Here is a 22,409-nt window from a genome sequence, read left to right on the forward strand (position 1 = left end):
AAGATGTTAGAATTAGCATATTTAAGGGGTGTCCATGAATTGGACTTGCTTTTTAATACATTTCACAAATACTCAAGAGGATTGAGATCTGACAAATCTGGAAGCAAAGTCAAAACCCTGACTTCTTTTCATGCTTCTCAAACCATTTCTGTGTGGCCTTGAGTATTATCTTTTTCAATGTACATCCATAAGAATGCCAGGACCCATAGTTTTCTAGTATCATACTGCTGCTACCATGCCTCTGCCAGCTTACCTTTTCTGCATATAGTGTTCTTCCCTGGTAAGCAATACGTAAACTCCTCGGCATCAATCATGTAAAACCACTAAATCACCTTCTTCTCCTGTTTCATGGTCCACTGCCCACTGTAGGTGCTTTTGCCAGTGGCCAGGAGTCATCATGAGTACTCTGATCAGTCTGCAGCTAGTAGTTATATACTCAGCACCTATGATCCACTGCATCTTCTCACACTTTCTATCGTAGACTGCATCAACTTTTCCAACAATTTGCACTACAGTAGCTTTTATGTGGGATGAGACTCTCGTCAGTGGGTATCCATCACCCTTTTGCATTGTCCTTGCTTGGACTACCTTTAAAAACTCTTCACTCTCAGGAACCTTCCTTAAGTCCTGACATTTTGGGGAATGGTCTGACCCTGTGGTCTAGCCACAAAGTGGCTCTTGTCAGAGTCATTCAGATTTATAATTTATCAAAACTGGCCTGCTCCCAACACATCCATAAACTTCAAGAACTGACCATTCACATGCTGCATACAATATCCCACCTCCTGACAGGTACTCTGTATTATTCACTTCACATGTCAATGGTTTAAAGAAATTGTCCAAGAAAGGTACTAGGATTTCTACTAGAAATACTACAGGTATAAGTGTGTGGCCATTATACAGCATGGAATGAGGAAAATACAATACCGGGGTCATCATCACATTCAGGTTAGTAATATTCTGTAGACTGAGCCCGATGGTAATCCTGACACAAGTAACAAAACTGACCACTCCTGCAAAGAGAGGAACCGTCACCAGGAAAACGTGGCCAGACTTTGCCCTCACACTGCTGGCCTGATTATTCAGATTTTTGTCATTTTTAGATCAGCTATAATGTTCCACAAATACGGGCCTTTTTATGCGGTTTGGTGGTAATTTTTACCATCTTTACCAAGGGGCGATCACAGGAGAGCAATGCAGAGCAGCCTAAACACATCCTTGGAGAATCCTGTGAGCCATGCCCCTTATTAAAGACCATAAAAATCTGAAATGAATAAACAAGCCTAGACTCTGGAATCATAAGGCAGATAAAAAAACAACGAAAAACAGAGTACTCAAGGGAGCGTCTGGAATAAAATAAGAGTAATAACCGGCCACTTTTGACCTGGTGACAGGTCCTCTTTAAGGTTCTTTTACACTGTCTGATAATGAGGCGATACCAGGGATCAGACACTGAAAATCTTTTATGCAGTCTATGACCAAAATGGTTGTTAACATCCCTCTATGAAAACGCGGTGAGCTGCTACCAATATGCAAACTATGTGGGGACCGAACTATAAAGTTAACAATTGCTTGATCTCATATACTTCGCATCAATCGGCGTAAACGGACCTGTGAATGAACACGGATCGCTCTGTTATAGGCAGAAATCTACCAGGTTATTGGCTTTAGTGGGATCCAAGACTTGTGTGGATGGGTTGTACGTTTCCAGCGAGGAAAACTATGCTTTAGCTATTTTTCTTTTCACAGGACTATGTTTTTATTATAAAATTGCTAAGTACCTTTATGCAGAATTTCTAGCTATGAGAACGCAGACCAATTCTCATCTCATGGCCACACGACTTTATTTATTACATAACGCCATTCACTGCTGTAAAGAATTTAATGGAGTGGAAATGCCTTTAAAGCCAGTGCATCCTATGGGCATTGGTGCTAGTCCGGGGTATATTTCATTCTACGGAGTATGGAGGTCATGAAGCAACACACTGTGGCAGCGTAGAAACAGGAAAGAGTGATGTAATGTTATATGTCTTGTACAACCCCCTACCGTGAGCTGTGCTCATGTCTGGAAACCATACACTAATGCCGAACTGTATAATTATACTGTATAAGTGGTTTGTAGAAGCACGCTCTAATGTGTCTCATTAACAAAGCCGAAAAACTGACTCGCATAATAAAAAGTATTTAGGTTCTGTTCACTCTTGTAATACCTTCTTTTCATGAAGATTCTATAGCTATTTATCAGAATAGCATAAAATGCTGCCATATTCTATCGAGTAGATTGAAAATGATTGAAAATGGAAATTTAGTGGCAATATTATTATATATCTTAAGGGGGTTATCAAATGAGCAAGACTTATTACCTAACCACAGGATTGATGATACATACACTCACTGGCCACTTTATTAGGTACACCATGCTAGTAACGGGTTGGACCCCCTTTTGCCTTCAGAACTGCCTCAATTCTTCGTGGCAGAGATTCAACAAGGTGCTGGAAGCATTCCTCAGAGATTTTGGACCATATTGACATGATGGCATCACACAGTTGGCGCAGATTTGTCGGCTGCACATCCCTGATGCGAATCTCCCATTCCACCACATCCCAAAGATGCTCTATTGGATTGAGATCTGGTGACTGAGGAGGCCATTTGAGTACAGTGAACTCATTGTCATGTTCAAGAAACCAATCTGAGATGATTCGAGCTTTATGACATGGCGCATTATCCTGCTGAAAGTAGCCATCAGATGTTGGGTACATTGTGGTCATAAAGGGATGGACATGGTCAGCAACAATACTCAGGTAGGCTGTGGCGTTGCAACGATGCTCAATTGGTACCAAGGGGCCCAAAGAGTGCCAAGAAAAAATTCCCCACACCATGACACCACCACCACCAGCCTGAACCGTTGATACAAGGCAGGATGGATCCATGCTTTCATGTTGTTTACGCCAAATTCTGACCCTACCATCCGAATGTCGCAGCAGAAATCGAGACTCATCAGACCAGGCAACGTTTTTCCAATCTTCTACTGTCCAATTTCGATGAGCTTGTGCAAATTGTAGCCTCAGTTTCCTGTTCTTAGCTGAGAGGAGTGGTACCCGGTGTGGTCTTCTGCTGCTGTAGCCCATCTGCCTCAAAGTTCGACGCACTGTGCGTTCAGAGATGCTCTTCTGCCTACCTTGGTTGTAACGGGTGGCAATTTGAGTCACTGTTGCCTTTCTATCAGCTCGAACCAGTCTGCCCATTCTCCTCTGACCTCTGGCATCAACAAGGCATTTCCGGCCACAGAACTGCCGCTCACTGGATTTTTTTTCTTTTTCGGACCATTCTCTGTAAACCCTAGAGATGGTTGTGCGTGAAAATCCCAGTAGATCAGCAGTTTCTGAAATACTCAGACCAGCCCTTCTGGCACCAACAATCATGCCACGTTCAAAGGCACTCAAATCACCTTTCTTCCCCATACTGATGCTCGGTTTGAACTGCAGGAGATTGTCTTGACCATGTCTACATGCCTAAATGCACTGAGTTGCCGCCATGTGATTGGCTGATTAGAAATTAAGTCTTAACACACAGTTGGACAGGTGTACCTAATAAAGTGGCCAGTGAGTGTATATGTTGCATGTATGTTAGCTGGGGGGGTCACACTGCTAAGACCTCTATCAATCATAAAAATGGGAGTTACAAATCCCCGTGCGAATGGAACAGTAGTGTTCAAGAGTCAGCTGTACACTCTTCCGCTCATTGCCTGCTGGAGAGGTGGCCAGACATGTACATTTGAAACCAGAAGTTTGCATACACTATATAAAAAGACACATATGCATGTTTTTCTCAATATCTGATATGAAATCACAATAAACCTTTCCCGTTTTAAGTCAATTAGGATTACCATAATTATTAATATTTGCCAAATGCCAGAATAATGAGAGAATGTTTTAAAGTATTTTTAATACTTACTTCTAAGTCAAAAGTTTACATATACTAAGAATACTATGCCTTTAAACAATTCTGTACTGCCCATATGATGATGTCATGTGTTTGGAAGCTTGTCATGATGTCATGTGTTTGGATATTTTTGGCAACATCTGAGTTAATTAGAGTCATACCTGTGGATGTACTTTAATGCACACCTGAAACACACTGCTTCTTTGTGCAGCATCATGGGAAAGTCTCAAGAAGTCAGCCAAGATATCAGGAAGAGAACTGTGGACTTGCACAAGTCTGGCTCATCCTTTGGTACAATTTCAAGATACCTGAAGGTGCCTCGTTCATCTGTACAAACAATTATACGCAAGTACAAACAACATGGGAATGTCCAGCCATCATACCGTTCAGGAAGGAGACGGGTTCTGTGTCCCAGAGATGAACTTGTTTTGGTCTGACATGTGCATATCAACCCAAGGACAAAAGCAAAAGACCTTGTGAAAATGATGGCGGAAGCTGGTAAGATTATGTCAATATCCACAGTGAAACGAGTACTGTATCAACATGGGCTGAAAGGCCACTCTGCCAGGAAGAAGCCAATACTCAAAAAGAAACTGTAATGCTCGCACCCAGGCTGATTGGCCTGAATGGGGATTGCGGCCCCACTGTGTCGCAAAACAAACTTACCCTGGAGGGGCATGGCTAAGCCCCATCACTGGAGCTTCTAGTGCTGAGGTTAGGCTTGTGCGGCAGGTGGCTGCCAGGTTACACTCCAAGGCTGTGTCTGGCAGTAGAAGCTGACCCCATAGAGGGACAGGACATTGTAACAACAGGTGCAGGCAAGTACTGTAGATAGCCAATGTATAAACAGGCAAGTACTGGTGGGCACGGGTGATGTACAGGCAGACACGGCTGACACTCTGGCAGGCACAGCTGACACTCTGGCAGGCAGTTGGGTAAGGCTGACACTCTGGCAGGCAGTCGTGCACAATTCAGACTGGAAGTACAGGAACGGTTTCTGTTTTGGGAAGGACTGGGACACTGGCAAGTACGAGTGGAATATGGGGACAGGTATAAGCCAGTTCAGAATGGACGAGCAGGAACAGTTTCGGGAATGACCAGGACACAGGCAGGTACAACTGGGATACAGGGATGGGTAGGAACCAGTTCAGACTAGGAACAGTTTCAGGAAGGACTGGGACAAAACCGAGTACGACATGAATATGGGAACAGATAGGACCCAGTTCAGTCTGGGCAAACAAGGAGCCGCAGATGCAGAGTAGGAGCAGAGCCGCAGATGCGGAGCAATAGCAGTCAGGACCAGATTCACACAAGTACATACAATGAAGTAACAAGTTTACACCAAGTTCACAAACATTGTGTAGAGACAGGTGCTGGTACAGATACTGCGAATTTAAGGAGAAGGAACAAGGATAGACACAGCAGGGTAGGGAAAGCTCCAGACTAGGGTACAAACAGGTTCAGGAATAGAACTTAGTTCAGACAAGTTCAGACACAGTTCAGGATACAGGCCTGGGTATAGAGCCCCCAGGGTGGCGGAAACAACAGCAGAAACAGGATAGAACCAGGCAACTAAATAGCTGTCCACAGACTGAAAGAGAATGTTGCTCAGACAACTTCCCATTGGTGAAGTTGCCTTAAGTACCAGGTGCCTTTTGGCAATAAGCTGGGGACACATTAGGAATGCGTACACTGTCCCTTTAAGACTCAGGAAGAGCAGGCGCCGCCGCCCTAAGCATACAGCCAGGAGTATACATACAGCAAGCAGAGGACATTTGGTTTACAGCACGCAGTAAGCAGTTCAGAGAATCATAGAATGGTAGAGTTGGAAAGGACCTCCTGGGTCATCTGGTCCAACCTCCTGCTCAAAGCAAGGTTCACTAGATGGCAGAACTTAGGCTGGTTTCAGATTTGCGCTTTTTACATGTAGCGCACGGTGCCGCTAAGCCCCTCCCCCTGCCCGCTCCCTGCCCTCCCCATCCGGTCATCGCTTCCTACTATCACACACGGCTGCATGCGATCTGCGCACCCTATCTTTAGCATAGGGTGTGCAGACCGTGCGCTGTCCGCGCGCTAGTAGGATTCTGGCATGCGCTGCGCACTTTTGAAGGTGCGCCGAGCGTGCCAAAATGCAACATGGTGCGTTCGGCGCACACCGGCGCACCTTCAAAAGTGCGCAGCGCACGCCAAAATCCTACTAGCGCACGGCCAGCGCACGGTCTGCGCACCCTATGCTAAAGATAGGGTGTGCAGATCGCATGCAGCCGTGTGCAATAGTAGGAAGCGATGACCGGATGGGGCGGGCAGGGAGCAGGCAGGGGGAGGGGCTTAGCGGCACCGTGCACTGCATGTAAAAAGTGCAAATCTGAAACCAGCCTTACTGCATGGCCCAGTGGTGAATAAGTTGGTATATCTGCTTGGTGGGGGATGGGAAGCCATGCAGTGATGCCAGCAGGGATGTTACAGAAACATGAAAAAGCCAAATTAATGTTTGCAAATGCACACAGGAACAAAGACCTTAATTTTTGGAGACATGTCCTGTGGTCTGATGAAACTAAAACTGAACTTTTTGGCTATAATGACCATCGTTACATTGGGAGGAAAAGGAGAGAAGCTCGAAAGCCAAAGAACACCATCCCCACAGTGAAACACAGGGGTCGAAGCATCATGTTGTGGGGTTGTTTTGCTGCAGGAGGGACAGGTGCACTTCACAAAATAGATGGCACCATGAGAAGAGAAGATTATGTGGCAATACTGAAGCAACATCTCAAGGCATCAGCCAGGAAGTTAAAGCGTGGGCAGAAATGGGTCTTCCAAATGGAAAATGACCCGAAGCATACTGCCAAAATGGTAACAAAATGGCTTAAGGATATCAAAGTCAATGTTTTGGGGTGGCCATCACAAAGCCCATATCTCAATCCTATTGAAAATTTTTGGCAAAGCAGAAAAGGCAGGTGCGAGCAAGGCGACCTACAATCCTGGATCAGTTGCACCAGTTTTCTCAGGAGGAATGGGCCCAAATTCCGACTAACTATTGTGAGAAGCTTGTGAAAAGATATCCAAAGCGTTTGACCCTGCCATTCAGTTTAAGGGCAATGGTACCAAATAGTAATGAAATGTATGTACATTTTTGAGTTTGCAGTAAGTAATAAAAATGTCTTAAAACATTCTCTCTCTTATTATTCTGGCATTGGGCAAATATTAATAATTATGGTAATCCTAATTGTATTTGGTCACCTAAAAACATGCAAGATTTCTGGCTCTCACAGACCTGTAATTTCTTCTTCAAGAGGCTCCTCTGTCCTCCACTCATTACCTGTAGTAATGGCACCTGTTTGAACTTGTTATCAGTATAAAAGACACCTGTCCACAACCTCAAACAGTCACACTCCAAACTCCACTATGGTGAAGTCCATAGAGCTGTCGAAGGGCACCAGAAACAAAATTGTAGCCCTGCGCCTGGCTAGGAAGACTGAATCTGAAATAGGCAAGAAGCTTGGTGTGACAAAATCAACTGTGGGAGCAATAATAAGAAAATGGAATACATACAGGACCAATGATAATCTCCCTTGATCTGAGGTTCCACGCAAGATCTGAGAAAAATCCCAGAACCACACGGGGGGACATAGTGAATGACCTGCATAGAGCAGGGACCACGGTAACAAAGGCTGCCATGTCCCCCTGCTTAAGCCAGTACATGTCCGGGCCCGTCTGAAGTTTGCTAGCGAGCATTTGGATTATCCAGAAGAGTATTGGCATAATGTCATATGGTCTGATGAAACCAAAGTAGAAACAAAACTCGTTGTGTTTGGAGGAGACAGAATGCTGACTTGCATCCAAAGAACACCATATCTACTGTGAAGCATGAGGGTGGCAACATTACGCTTAGGGGCCGTTTCTCTGCAAAGGGACCAGGACAACTGATCCAAGTACATGAAAGAATTTATGGGGCCATGTATAGTGATATTTTGCGTGCAAACCTTTTTCGATCAGCAATGGCATTGAAGATAAAATGTGGATGGGTCTTTTAGCATGATAATGATCCCAAGCACACCGCCAGGGCAACGAAGGAGTGGCTTCGTAAGAAGCATGTGAAGGTCCTGGAGTGGCCTAGCCAGTCTCCAGATCTCAACCCAATAGAAAACCTTTGGAGGGAATTGAAAGTTCTTGTTGCCCAGCAACAGGCCCAAAACATCACTGCTCTAGAGGAGATCTGCATGGAGGAAAGGGATAACATACCACCAACAGTGTGTGCCAACCTTGTGAAGACTTACAGAAAACGTTTGACCTCTGTCATTGCCAACAAAGGATATATAACAAAATATTGAGATGAACTTTTGTTAATGACCAAATACTTATTTCCACCATAATTTGAAAAATAAATCTTGCCAAATCAGACAAGGTGATTTTCTGGATTTGTTTTCTCATTTTGACTCTCATAGTTGTGGTCTACCTATGATGTCAATTACAGGCCTCTCTCATCTTTTTAAGTGGGAGAACTTGCACAATTGTTGGCTGACTAAATACTTTTTTCCCCACTGTATACCATCACCCTATGCTCTGTTTACATGGAGAATATGGGACCTCAGCATTTGTGAACAGTGGGGTCTTAGTGGTAATTTTTACAGTCAGTACACCAATTCTGGCCAGCTGCAACAGATTTCTGAAAAATAGGCAGAGGTCTGGCGGCTGCAAATTCATCATAATGTATGCCACAAACAAGAGTAGATTCTGATAGAAATGCAATTCAGTCTCTGACTACAGGACACTTCTTGTGGTGGCACACTGCAGTTCACAGATGCACCAAATCCACTAACAGGAGCATGCCTCCTAATGAATGTGGCGAATATTACTCCAGCGCATAGTTCATCAAGAATGGCTTGGAAAATGCAAGTGTTGCGGAATTGGAAAATTTGTGTTATAAAATAGTAAAATAACTATCTATATAGTCATAGACATGATCAGCTGACATCATGCCTCACATATCTCGGGATGTGGCACTCACCTTCGTAGCACGGCAATAGTTTCTTCCCAGTGGCCTGTAGATTTGGTGGGAGGATGACGCAGGACCCATATGGAAGGATAAGCTCACTTTCATAGTAGATATTCTTCCAGCGATGAGCACATGCCTAAATGGATATCACAGATATAGTTAATAAAGTCGAGGACTAATCCCCAGGGAAAACAGAGATGTATCAACACTGCCAGTAGGAGCTTCCACATCTGAAGGAACGCAGATGAATCTAAACTAAGAACAGCTGTCATTCCAGCTTCACTTCTGTCATTACAGCACTGGAATATTCTACTCATTATCAAGGAATAGTATTCCGGGGGGCTGCACCTGTGGTGCCGGGACTGACACCACCTCTGCCATGCTATATCTATACGCTGAACACTCTGCAATAATGGAGTAAACCTGAAATATAGTGTATGCAAGGACTTCATTGAGAGGTACACTGCATATCTAGATATGTGCCAAGAGCAACCTCTGGAAGGCAACACCAACTCACGGGCAGATTTACACCTAGATTTTAGACAGCAAATCCTTGGTCAAGGCAGTCAGAAGCCAAATCTATGAGCATTGCGTATGTTGTATGATAGATCTGGCACACAATAGGTGCACATTACACTGTTTACGGCACCTCTTGGATGTTAAATGTTAATCACAGTAAAATCACATTTTAGCACTTGACATTGTCACACCACCTTTTCTATACAATTGAAAAATGTATAAAAAAAAAAGTGGCGCATCTCATTTGCACCAGTTTTTTGGGCACGTTAAAGGGTTGTTCTCATGATCAATCCTCAGGAGTTCACCACGTTCTCCTGACTTCCTGCTGCCTGGGGAGTGTTGTGCTTCTGATAGATGGACAGTTTAAACTAGTGCCATGGTAGAGCCACAGGTCCCATCTCTTTCCTCTCTCTGCCACTGCAGCATTGGAGGCACACAGGGGCACTGTAGCCAGCGATCTTGCCAGTTACAGAGCAGCGCTTACTAGTTCTATTGGACAGAGCTTGTAGGTGCTGCGCTCCTTGTCTAGGAGACCAGTCATGCCTGACAGACTATAGAGATGGCCAGTAACCTTGACAATAAGCAGTAAACAAAAGTTAAAGCCCGCTATTATTGAGAACAGCAGGGATTTTTAATATCAAATAAATTGCAAAGTTCATTGTTTTTACATACACTTTGCAATTTTAAGCATTTATGATACTAGAAAAATAAAAATCAATAGCCAAAATTCTGGCATTCTGGCCAAAGTAAATCTGTCTATTTTCTGCAGGACAGTGAAACACTACTCAAAACTGTCTTTCCCATTTTGTCTTTGTCTGCTATGCTCTCATCTTCACAACTCTGTCTTTGAAACAAACCACACTCCTGGACTTGTCATTGAAGTGACAGGTGGTGCACAAGGGTAACGTAAATATAAAGTACACAGTACAGTTTCCTCCAAAGCAGGACCATTCTTAGCAAAAGCGTGGCTGGTTGTAGCAGGGCTGAACAGCATATCATTAGGGAAGGGTTAAACGCAAGATAAACTGTGCTATATGTCCCTCATATAAACGGACTAATTCTGTAAGCCAGTATAAGTAATATATATAGATATATAGATATACATTGGCTATACAGGTATATACTGTAGATATACCACCTTAATATCTTCTGTTTATTTAGGGGGGTTCCTTCACGGTGAAGCATGCAGTTATTACACAAGGATGCTTCTGTGAGTATAATCTATAAGGACGTTTTAAATAGAAAAATTGCCCAGGAAAACCAACAAGTAAAACGAATGGATTTCCTGTTATAAATTAGTAGAAAACAAGTGTCCACATTTACAAATTCTCTCAATAAAAATACAGTAAAAATGAAAATCAGTGCAACAAACGGACTAAACAGCACTTCTATTCTTAATGATAGTAAATGAGTGTTTGTTGTAGAGTCCCTGCTGAGCCGGGGGCACGAGAATTCATGAACCATACATGACTTGCAATAAAACCAAAAATGTGCTTCCAGGATCAGGTCTCCACCACAGCACTTCCCACATGCACAGTCATCCACATGTTTAAAGGATTAACCGAGCTGTGGAAATCAGGTTTTTCACTAACTTTTGGAACATCTTTAGATGACTGTAACACTAAGACTATTGTAAACCCTTGCAGCGATTAAGAGTTAGGTCAGACCGCTCTTCTAGTCCCATGAGCGGAAAGGGTGCCAGTAATTAGAGAAACACTGCAGAATGGTGCTGCAGTAACGTGGAGTGAATAAGTGACATACTACCTGAGCCATAATCAAGTACAAATGTCATGTCGACCAATACCAAGGACACATGATGCATTGTGACCCCAGAACAAAATTTGTGGATGTCTTCCATTGGACATTTTTAGATTCTTCTAACTGATATAATGTGTTCTGTAGGGTCAGTGGCCTTTCAATTTTTATGATAAATCTAAATGCAAAGTGGGTATCTAGCAACCTAATGATCTAATGACCTCAAAGCCAAGGTCACATGCAGCAGTTATAAGGTCCTCTTACAGGATCGTGTGGCTACTGATGTGACCAGTGATTGGAAAACAACAGAGAATTGGGAAGCATTGCAATGTTGGTTTGGCAGGGGATTGGTGAGATGAGTATTGTTTCCTTTATTTCTTAAAGGGAATCTGTCACCCTTTTTTGAGATATCATATAATGATATCATTCAATTGTGTGTCACATTAGGATTCTCTTAGTACTTTTGCTTCCCCCTGACCCTGCACCTTTCATGTATAAATACCTTTTTTATATCGGTTCAGATGTATGTAAACTGCCACGGTCCGGTCCGATGGGCGGGGCTTATTCAACTGCTCCCCCCCTCCCTGTCTTGCACTACACAAGAAGAAATGCGTAGAGCAAGACAGGGATGGGGGGAGCAGTTAAATAAGCCCCGCCCAGCGGACCGGACAGTGGCAGTTTACACACATCTGAACCGATATAAAAAAGGTATTTATGCATGAAAGGTGCGGGGTCAGGGGGAAGCAAAAGTACTAAGAGAATCCTTATGTGACACACAATTGAATGATATCATTATATGATATCTCAAAAAAGGAGTGACAGATTCCCTTTAAAATCAATCTGAAAAATGGGAAAAAAAAAAAATTCCATTGACATCCCCCTTGGCTAATAAAAAAACATGTTGTTAGTGTACAGGACAATCAACTATCACTTCAAAGTGAAAGGTCTAGATTTTTAAAGCAACGTGAAAACACAAAGCTTCTAGGTGGTCTATATATTATAACACCTGTGCCAGCTTCTATCCCTTTTGTTCCTGCTACAGCCACTAGGCAACGCCGTGCCTTTGTTGCAGATGATGCGTGACAGCATCACTCATATTTATTTCCTGGGACACTTGGTGCCATTAGATCAGGGAGCTTGACAAAGGGAGTATTCGAGATTCCTCGTAGATCCTATACCTGAATCCGTAACCCCAGCCCCTTTACCTCAACCGTCTCATTACCCCCCCCCTTATAATAAATAAAGACCCAAGCCAAGGATGTTGGATAATTTGGCCACAGCAGCCATTTATTTAACATAAAACAAACATTACATTAAATTAAATCACAACCGAGAGGGGGCGGTCCTCGAAGCCCGAAACCAAAATTCCAAGATGTTAACCATCCCGTATGGCCCCAGGTCGAGTTCTTTACCTCCAGCCGTAAAGCACCAGCTCAGAGGCACCAGAACAACCCGCCTGTCCAGAACCATTAGCCTCTCCCAGATCCTTCTCCCGTCCTCGGGATACCTAAAATGGTCGTCCACTTAAGCCCGCTCTGGAGGGAGTCGAGGACCCCATTCCGGTCCCCCCCCCCAGGGCGTCCAGCCTCACCAACTTCGAGGACCCCCCCTGCGCCATCAACACAAATGTTTTGACCCTCGCCTCAAACATTTGTGTCCCTCCACACCTGCAAACCTTTTTCAATGCCTTCTTGCACCGCTAGACACCACATGTCCAACCCCACAGCATTGAGATGAACTCCGTCCTTTCTCCAGAACTCCCCTTGTCCCGACTCCAGATCCAAATGACGCACCACGATCGCACCGTTTCGTGCCATAAAACGAGCCACCGCCCTATTCACTTTAATTCTGGCCCTATTAATGCCCTGAACAGACCGAGCCCCATGCCATACTTTTCTCGGGATAATATCCGACCAAATTATCAGTAACCTAGGGAACATCGCCCACAGTCGCAGCATGTCAAATTTAATGTCGGTGATCAATTCGCGGCATGGCCGCTTTCGCAGATCGTTACCCCCTAAGTGTATGACCAGTAACTCTGGGGGGCGATCCAGTCTTGCGAATCTGTGGAATTCCGGAAGGAGCTGTCTCCAGACCATGCCCCGCTTTCCGATCCATCTCACGACGGCTGCATCACGAGGCACACCCAGCTGTCTCCCGTCCGGTCGAACTGCCGCTCTCAGTGCTGCCCAGAAAACGAACGAGTGCCCCATGATCCAACAGAGGAGATGTGCGGACTCTGAAAAGAAGCAACACGTATCAACTACAACAAGCCACCACCGTGTTTACACCAAAGTAGGGCGAACGTATGAGCGAAACCGCGCCGATTCCCAACGCCCAATCCTCTTAACCACCTCTTCGCCCAAGCCTCTTTTCGCCGCTTCCGTGGCCGCTCCGATGCGAAAGGAATGGCCACTAAAGTTTTTGGATGGAATGCCCCCTTTTTCCAAGCACGCCCGAAAAACTGTTACAAACTGATAGCGCGACAAAAACGAACCATCCTCATGAACCAAAAGAGGAGAATCCGGAACGCCCACATCGCCCAAAAATTTTTTTACACATGTAACCGGACACATGGGGGAACCCCCAACCTTGAACAGAACAGTTTTGCAACCTTTACCCATTTTATCCGTTTTTTGATCTTCGAATGAATATAACTAATCTATCCCCATAGACGTCAACATCATGCCTCAAAAGGCCACCTTTCCTTTTCTTTGATGGACTAACCAACTCCCCAATCCGAAAAGCCCCGAAAAAGGCCAAAGAAAACGTTGCTCTGAATAGAGCCCTTTCCCACTGAGAAAAATAGACCAAACCTAACTGGCCTTCCAAAATTAACAATATCTCGTACGATACAGGCCGTCTCCCATCCACCGACTTCCAGCCTTTCCTCCAACCTTTTAACGCTTGTTGTACTAAAAAATTCTTCGTCAAATCCCGCAAGCCTCTAAATTTAAAGCCGAATGCCAAGCCAGACATGAAATTATTAATTTTTGGCACCGACCAACCTGACTCCCAACCGTGCCCACACAGCATCAATAGCTTACTTTCCTCATCCATCTCATCGTTCAGGGAAGACTTCCATTCTTCCCAAATGCTCCAAGATTTCCTGTAATGGGACCAAGTTCCTTCCGACAATGATCTGGATAGCAAATCCCTTACCGCGCCAACGGGAGGTTCCATAACTCCGCGGGACACCTCAGCCCCCCCTATCGACGATTGTGGGGCCAGTTCTCGAAAACGATCCCACCGTGAAGCAAAAAGAGCATCAAGGATAGGAAACTTGACCTCAGAAACAACCTCCGAAATGATCCACAAATTATTGCTTAAGCCTAACCAAACCAAATGTTGGAGCATTCTCACGACAGCTCCTTCTGAGGAAGACAAGGAATTCAGGGCCCTACCCGTGCCCACTGACTCACATCTGAAGCAAATCTTTTTGTTCTGAATTCTCGACCCCCATAGTGACAACGCGACAATTATGGGAAATATCTCTCGCACCACCTGGCTAGATGACAAACCCAACTCCTTCCATGTTTTCGGCCAGACTTCCCTTAGCCATTCCCCCTGGAAGAATGTACAAAAACCATTGCCATCCGATAAGCCCACCAAAAGACCCAGCTCCTCGGCCGGCACAACCGGTGCAATCCACATGGACCTACCATTGTAGGAATCAAGGAACAAGGCCCACACTTTGAAATCATCGCAAACTTCCTTTTTTAGTCTGATATAGTGGTTCGGGGATCGAACCCCAACCGTCGCCAAAGACAAACTGCGACAAATGGCCCTCCCCATGGGCATAATACGGCAAGCAAAATTCAACTTGCCCAGCAGGGACTGCACCTCCCGTAAAGTTGCTTTCTTCAAACTGCTGACCCGGTGAACCTCTGCCCTCATCTCCGCCACCTTCTCCACTGGCAACCTGCACTCCATGTTTAGCAAGTCAATTTCAATGCCCAGGAAACTCAAAGAGGTAGCCGGGCCTACGGTTTTTTCCTGTGCCAATGGACACCACCTCGGGAAACTGAAGTGCAGATTTCAGATTTGTGGTAGACAATTGAAACTCAACATCAACGCTAGGAATCTTAAAACCATCCCTTAATAACAACGCTGCAGGCCTATCAGGGTACTCATTTAGAAAGTGCTCCATCTCTTCCAGACGGACCGGAGTCACTCCTTTTTTCAGTACCTTCTGAACCCCGGTTTTTTCCAGCTTTGAAGCATTTCGATGCCCCATGACTTCCCCCACACGAGGAACACTCATGTCTAAACTTACATTTTGTTCCAAATCTGCAGGAACCATCATTAAAGGCGAAGCACAGTCCCTTTTGCATTGACACCGAGTGTCCGGACTGTCCTGGACCCCCGGTGCCCCCTTGAAACCCCTGATAACTTTGTCCCACTCTAGTCGGAACCATCACCCTCATCCACAAAGCTATGTCCTTATGCTCCCAACGAATGCTTGGTCTAACTGCTTTCCTTTGGCGAAACTGTTCATCGTACCGCAACCAACCCTGCCCTCCGTAAACCCTGTACGCTTCTCCAATTGCATCCATATAACAGAATAGGCCTGAACAATTGTCCGGGGCCTTCTCCCCTAACACACTAGCCAGTATCGCGAACGCTTGCAACCAATTCGAAAAGGTTCTGGGAATTAGACGAAATCTCCTCCTATCCTCATCCTCCCTCTTACTGTCTTCCCTTCTCACTCTATCCAGATTGAAACGTTCTAAAGGAAGCAGGGAGAATATCTCAACATATTCACCCTTCCAAATCTTTTCCTTAACCTCGGGCTTCAGATGCGTACCTAGGGGGCCCTCGAAACAAACTTAAACTTCCCCTTTTGCCGCATCGCCGATACGTACGTCTTCATCTTTCTCTTTCTCAGCTACGTTTAACGGTGTAGCCCCTGAACTCTGCACCCCTAACCCCGCGCCGATAGCTGCTGAGTTGCTATCCACCGCTAATGAGCCTGGCAAAGTTGACCCTATTGGTTGACCCTGGCTCCCCGATTCCCTATCACCACCCAGCCAAGCTGACGTTGGAGAAACCCCACCCGGCACATTACTCAAGTCCCAAGACCGAACTAGCTCACCTAGGGTGTGTAAAAAGGACCCAGCCCCCATATTCCCTTCCCCTGCTAAGCCGACATTACCCCTACTATCACGTAAAGACAAAGAAGGGTTAACATTATGCTCACTATACGCCTCACCTAGCTGCCTGGGTGCTGTGGTCCCAGCAGCCGAAGATCAATGGTCCAGGCGAGAAGAGACCGCACCCGTCCCTGGGCCGATCGTTGGCTCGTTTTGCCGGTCGCTGTCCTCCAACGAATCCTGCCGAGACGCACCCCTCTGCGACGACATCCGGCTTCCTGGACCGAGTTCCGTGGAGCCAGCTAATTGCTGCCCGTTTCCTCTTCTCCACGGAGATGCTTGCCGCTGCTGGATATCCTCCCAGGGACCCCCTGCGCTGCAAAACCCCGCGCTGCCCCGGCGTCCCTCCCCCCTAAGGCAGCTGGCTGCTGACCGTACCCCTGATCTACTCCAGAGCTGCTGCATCCACCATAGCCTCTCTCCCCTCCCTCTCCCAGGCCAGCCAAATGCTGCCTGTGCTGCTGAGCTCCTATAGAGCTGTCATGTTGCACCTGGTACCGTTCACCTCCCCCCCCTTGGACGGCCAAGTGCTGCCTGCCCACTCCAGGCACCCCAGCGTTCCCGTGGTCACTCCAATCCCTGCTAGCCTCCCCCATATGCACAGGGGGCTGCTGACTTCCAACCCCTAAACCCCCCATACTCCCCAAATGGTAACAGCCCCGGAGCTCTCTCCCCCCGGGGGTTCTGGCAACTGACATGCAGCCGGCGAAGACGTGCTCCCTGCTGTGAGCGGGTGGGCGGAGCTACAACTGCCGCCGTGGAGCACCAGAGATCCTGGCCCCCGTTCCCCCGGTACCTCCGGCTGTGTTTGCAGAGCGGTCGCTGCGTCAACCTGCAGCCCCGCCGCCCCCACGTCCCAGCCATCGGTCTCATTACCTCGGGCGGCCTGTGCTCTCGGCCGCTGTGTCTCCTCTCCCACGCAGAGCGGGGCCCGTTCCATGGTGAGGCCCCGCCGTACCAGGACCCGGATCCATATTCCCTGCTGTGTCATGAGAAGGAGGGGGAGCCGATACTCCCCCCCGTGGCAGGCCCCGCTGACCAGCAGGATTCCTCCCGGTTCTTTGTCTGCGTGCGCCAGCCCTGCAGCTCGCAGCTTGTACCGGAGGGTCCCTGGAGGGGCTCCTAATACGGCGCCGGACCAGAGGGGTGGGCTCAGGACTAAGGCGTACCGGAGGCCTAGATCTCTGTGGCCGACATTCCTCTAGTTGGGTTTGAGGGGACCCCGCCACCCCTTGGAGCAGATCCTGGACAGAAGACTGCAACCATCCTGCGCCCCGGGAACCCGCGGCATCCCTCAGCATCTGGAGAACGGACTCGATCTCCATAATGACAGGTACCTCAGATTCCTATTGCTGCCAATGTGTACCCAAAATGGTTGTCCCTCTAAAATCGCTTCCCCTTTTTATACGAACAGCCCGTGACCCCTCCCCCCAACCCATGTGACCGACCCACAACTTAGCCCAGCCCATCCATGCCAGCCCAGAAAATTAACCCCCTATTCAATGTTCTATACACCAACCACCTCCGTATCTACTTCCCTCTCTACCCTGTCATGCCGGCCTCCCTTTTACGGCCTATGGCCTAGTACGGCCTCACTATTGAGTTAATTGGCTTTTGATTAGTCCTTTCTGAGAGCCTAGACTGAGGCTGCCTGCTTTGTCTCTGACTTCCACTGTCAGTCAATTAGTTTTTGCTATCTGACTTGTACTCTTCTCCTTGCTTGTGGTGTTTTCCTGATTTCTGCAGATTTCTGACCTCGGCATGAATTTTGACCATCGTCTTCTCTTATGATTATGTTGCTGATATGACCTCTTGGTTCTGACCCTGCTTGGTGACCATGCCTGCATCTGGTTCGCTCCTCCTCACTGCAATCCACTAGAAAAGATTGCTGGCATATGCAACAGAAATGGACTTATTGTTTATGTAAAGGAGGACTTTACACTAGCCTGACAGCAGATGGCGATAGTGTGAAGTTAAATGTTTGCTCTATTGTGGGGAGGGAAGCTCTCTTGTAATAGTTAGTTTTACTTTCGCTTTTGACTGTATTATGCCAGCAGCACCAGCTGTGTGCTTCTGAATTTTCTTATCTCATGTTTACCCATAAGAAATAAATGTTGTTTACACAAGATAACTTGCTCAGTGAAGTTCTCCTGTGTACAGGTGGATTCTCAAAAGATACACTCTGTTACAGGTTATGGGCCCAGACACCCAGGAGATAGTCCCAGACACCCAGGACAGAGTCACCCAGAAGATAACTCCAAGCAATAAATCCAGACACCGGAGAAGCAGATAATCTCTGTTAACAGAAGGCGATAAAACCCAGTGAATGGAGGCTGAAAAGAAAAAAATACAGAGGGACAAAGGAATTTATGACCCAGGAATTAGATGACCGCACACTGGAGATAATTACAGAGAATCACCACACACAGGATTTACAGGACCTCTCAAGAAGAAAGAATATCTTCATAAAACAAGTAAGATTATATAAAAATGATGTGCAGCACTGAGCTGAAACTCACAGTAGCTAAGCTGAACAGTGAGAATTATTATCAGTTATGGAAATTCAAAGTAGAGATGTTGTTATCTAAAGATGATTCATGGGAAGTAATCATTACAGATAGACCTGATGAAGATAATCAGACATGGGATAGAAAGTATAGAGAAGCTAGAGCCACCATTAGCTTATTAGTGGATGATGCTCAATTAATACACATAAGGAATGAAGAAACAGCGAAAGGAATGTGGGATGCATTAAGAAAATTACATGAAAGACCCAGTTTAAACTACAAGTTGTTTCTATTAAGAAAGCTTTACAGTATGAGATTAAGTGCAAATGACGATATGCAGCAGCACATATTCTCAATGATGGAAGTAATATCACAGCTAAGGTCTATTGGTGTAGACATTAAAGAAAGTCATGTAGCAGCAATATTATTGTGCAGTTAACCAGATTTGTATACAGCCTTGATAAATGCCCTAGAGACAAGACCAGAAAAAAAGACATCACATTAGATTTTGTGAAAACCAGACTAATAGATGAATATCAGAGAAGAAAAGAACAGACAAATGATTCTTCTACTGAAAAGGACAGTGGAAACGCTCTTAAAGCTACAGAATGTAAAAACCCCTATAATAAAGAGACAAAAGAATGTTTCAGATGTAAGAAAAAAGGTCATTTAAAGAAAGACTGTACCATATGGAAAGCAGAACAACAAAAATTACAACATAAAGCGCATACACAGAAAGTGAAAAACACAATTTCCGATTCATGTGGGAATCACTGGAATGGCACACTTAAAGTAACAGACAAGAAATCATCACTTGGATGGTTTATTGATTCAGGAGCAACGAGTCATATGACAAGTGACAAGAATTTCTTCACTGATCACTGATGGAAACAAAATAACCGCAGAAGGTATAGGACAAGGCATGCTAAACTGTTCAAACAAGTTCGGACAAGATTCAAAGATACTTGTACAGGATGTGTTGTATGTTCCAAAATTGGAAGGCGGATTGTTATCTGTGAAGCGCGAATGGACTCACTGTAAAATTCAAAGACAATGAGTGTGCAATTCTAGCAGGAAACAAGGTGATAACCGACACACCAAAGGAACAGATGAAGGTATGTACACATGATCACAAGAACTGTATTCACGTGTGGCACAGATGTCTAGGACACAGACACCCTTACAGTATAAGGGAACTACAAAGAAAAGAATTGACAAAAGATCTAAAGATATCAGATTGCTCAATTACCGTAAGATGTGAATGTTGTATAAAATCTAAAGCCAGAAGAATATCTATTCCAAAAGAATGTGAAATGAAAAGCAAAAGACCACTCGATTTGGTGCATACTGACGTATGTGGACCCTTGAAAGTGACTACATCAGGAGGAAATAGATACATGGTGACTTTCATAGATGACTACTCAAGATACACAGCCGCATACTTAATTAAGAGCAAAAGTGAAGTTTTTGATAAACTTGTAGACTACATAACAAGGTCGACTTACAAATTTCAAAGGAAGCAAATTGTCATCAGACGTGATAATGGAGGTGAATTTACAGGTCACAGAATAGAAAACTACTTAAGACAGAATGGAATAGAACACCAGAAGACTGTTCTGTACACACCTGAATAAAATGGAGTAGCAGAAAGAAAAAACTGAACTCTGACAGAAATGATGAGATGTATGCTGACCGATTCCAAACTACCAGAGAAATATTGAGGTGAGGCAGCAATGACATCTACATATCTACAGAACAGACTTTTTTCCAGAAAACTGAAGAAAACTCCACATGAACTGTGGCAACATATGAAACCAAGTGTCCATCATTTAAAAGTTTTTGGATGTAAAGTTTTTATATTCATTCCAACAGAAAAACGTTCCAAACTTCAAATCAGATCCATGGAGGGAATATTTGTTGGATATAGTGAAAATTGCAAGGGATACAGAATCCTAGATCCCAAAACAGACAGAGTCATGGTGAGTAACAGAGTGACATTCAATGAGGATCTAAATGAAGACACTATGATTTCAATTGACACAAAAAATGAGAAAAACAGCAGGGACATAGCTGAAGAAGTATCTGATGAGAAAGTAGTTGAAATTGATGAAGAACACTATACTGAAAATGAAGACATACAACTACAAACAGACACAGAACCAAGACATTCAATGAGAGAAAACAAAGGTAAACCCCCAAAATGTCTCTCATACAAGACAAGCACAAGTAAAATTTATGAACCTACTTCTTGGGAAGACATATCTAAACTCCCTAAAGAAGAAGCTAATAAATGTATAGAAGCAACAGAAACAGAAAGAAATCCATGCATGACTCAAATACATGGACACGGTCAGATTTACCAGAAGGAAGAAAAGCCATAGGATGTAAATGGATTTTTAAAGTAAAATACTAAACATATGGCACACCTGAAAGATACTGAGCAAGACTCGTAGCTAAAGGGTATTCTCAAAAATATGGAGAAGACTATGATGAGACATTTGCTCCAGTTGTCAAACATACTACAATAAGAACTTTACTTACAGTTGCAGCAATGAAACAGATGGAACTGATACATCTGGATGTAAAGACAGCATGCTTGAATTAAGATTTAACAGAAGACATTTACATGGAACAACCTCCAGGATTCAAAGATGAAAGAAACCCAAACAAAGTTTGCAAATTACAGAAAAGCATACATGGTTTAAAGCAAGCAGCTAAAGCATGGAATGACAAAATCACAGAAGTGCTTACAAATCAAAATTTTCAAAGAAGCAAAGCTGATCCATGCTTGTACACAAAAAGGCTGATGAATAGATGGATTTATGTACTCACATATGTAGACGACATTTTGATTTGTTATGAACAAGAAAGGGATGAAGAAAACATTCTAAAAGTCCTGAAGCGACATTTTGAAATCAAAGACTTGGGAAATGTGAAGTATAATTTCTTGAAGGATTATCCTACTGAAGAAATGATAGCAGACATCTTCACGAAGGCGTTGAATGCTGATAAACACCAGAGACTAATAAAAAAGTTGGGTTTGATTGAATAAGTCCTTACTGTTGAGAAAGGGTGTTGGCATATGCAACAGAAATGGACTTATTGTTTATGTAAAGGAGGACTTTACACTAGCCTGACAGCAGATGGTGATAGTGTGAAGATAAATGTTTGCTGTTTTGTGGGGAGGGAAGCTCTCTTGTTATAGATAGTTTTACTTTCGCTTTTGACTGTATTATGCCAGCAGCAGGGGCTGTGTGCTTCTGAATTCTCTTATCTCATGTTTACCCATAAGAAGTAAATGCTGTTTACTCAAGATAACTTGCTCAGTGAAGTTCTCCTCTGTACCAGTGGATTCTCAAAAGATACACTCTGCTACAAAGATCACTGTACATGGTTTAAGATTCATGGAGCCATGTATTCAAGGATGGGGATGGAAGCCATGTATACCAGGATGGGAATGAGGGAGCCATGTATACCAAGATGGGGATGAGGGAGCCATGTATGCCAGGATGGGGATGGAGGCTAGGTATACCAGGATGG

General features: G+C 44.7%; 1 protein-coding gene across 1 annotated transcript in view; it reads right to left on the reverse strand.

Annotated features, from left to right (window-relative positions):
- Window positions 1-22,409, reverse strand: part of ITGA9 (integrin subunit alpha 9) — a 711,654-nt gene that overhangs the window by 588,003 nt on the left and 101,242 nt on the right. Inside the window, exon 4 of the mRNA XM_073549890.1 lies at window positions 8,948-9,071. Coding sequence (XP_073405991.1) covers window positions 8,948-9,071 — 124 coding nt within the window. The remainder of the gene's footprint in view (window positions 1-8,947; window positions 9,072-22,409) is intronic.

This window comes from Dendrobates tinctorius, unplaced genomic scaffold, assembly GCF_039654945.1.
Source record: "Dendrobates tinctorius isolate UK_male_01 unplaced genomic scaffold, ASM3965494v1 ptg000162l, whole genome shotgun sequence".
Lineage (NCBI taxonomy): Eukaryota > Metazoa > Chordata > Amphibia > Anura > Dendrobatidae > Dendrobates > Dendrobates tinctorius.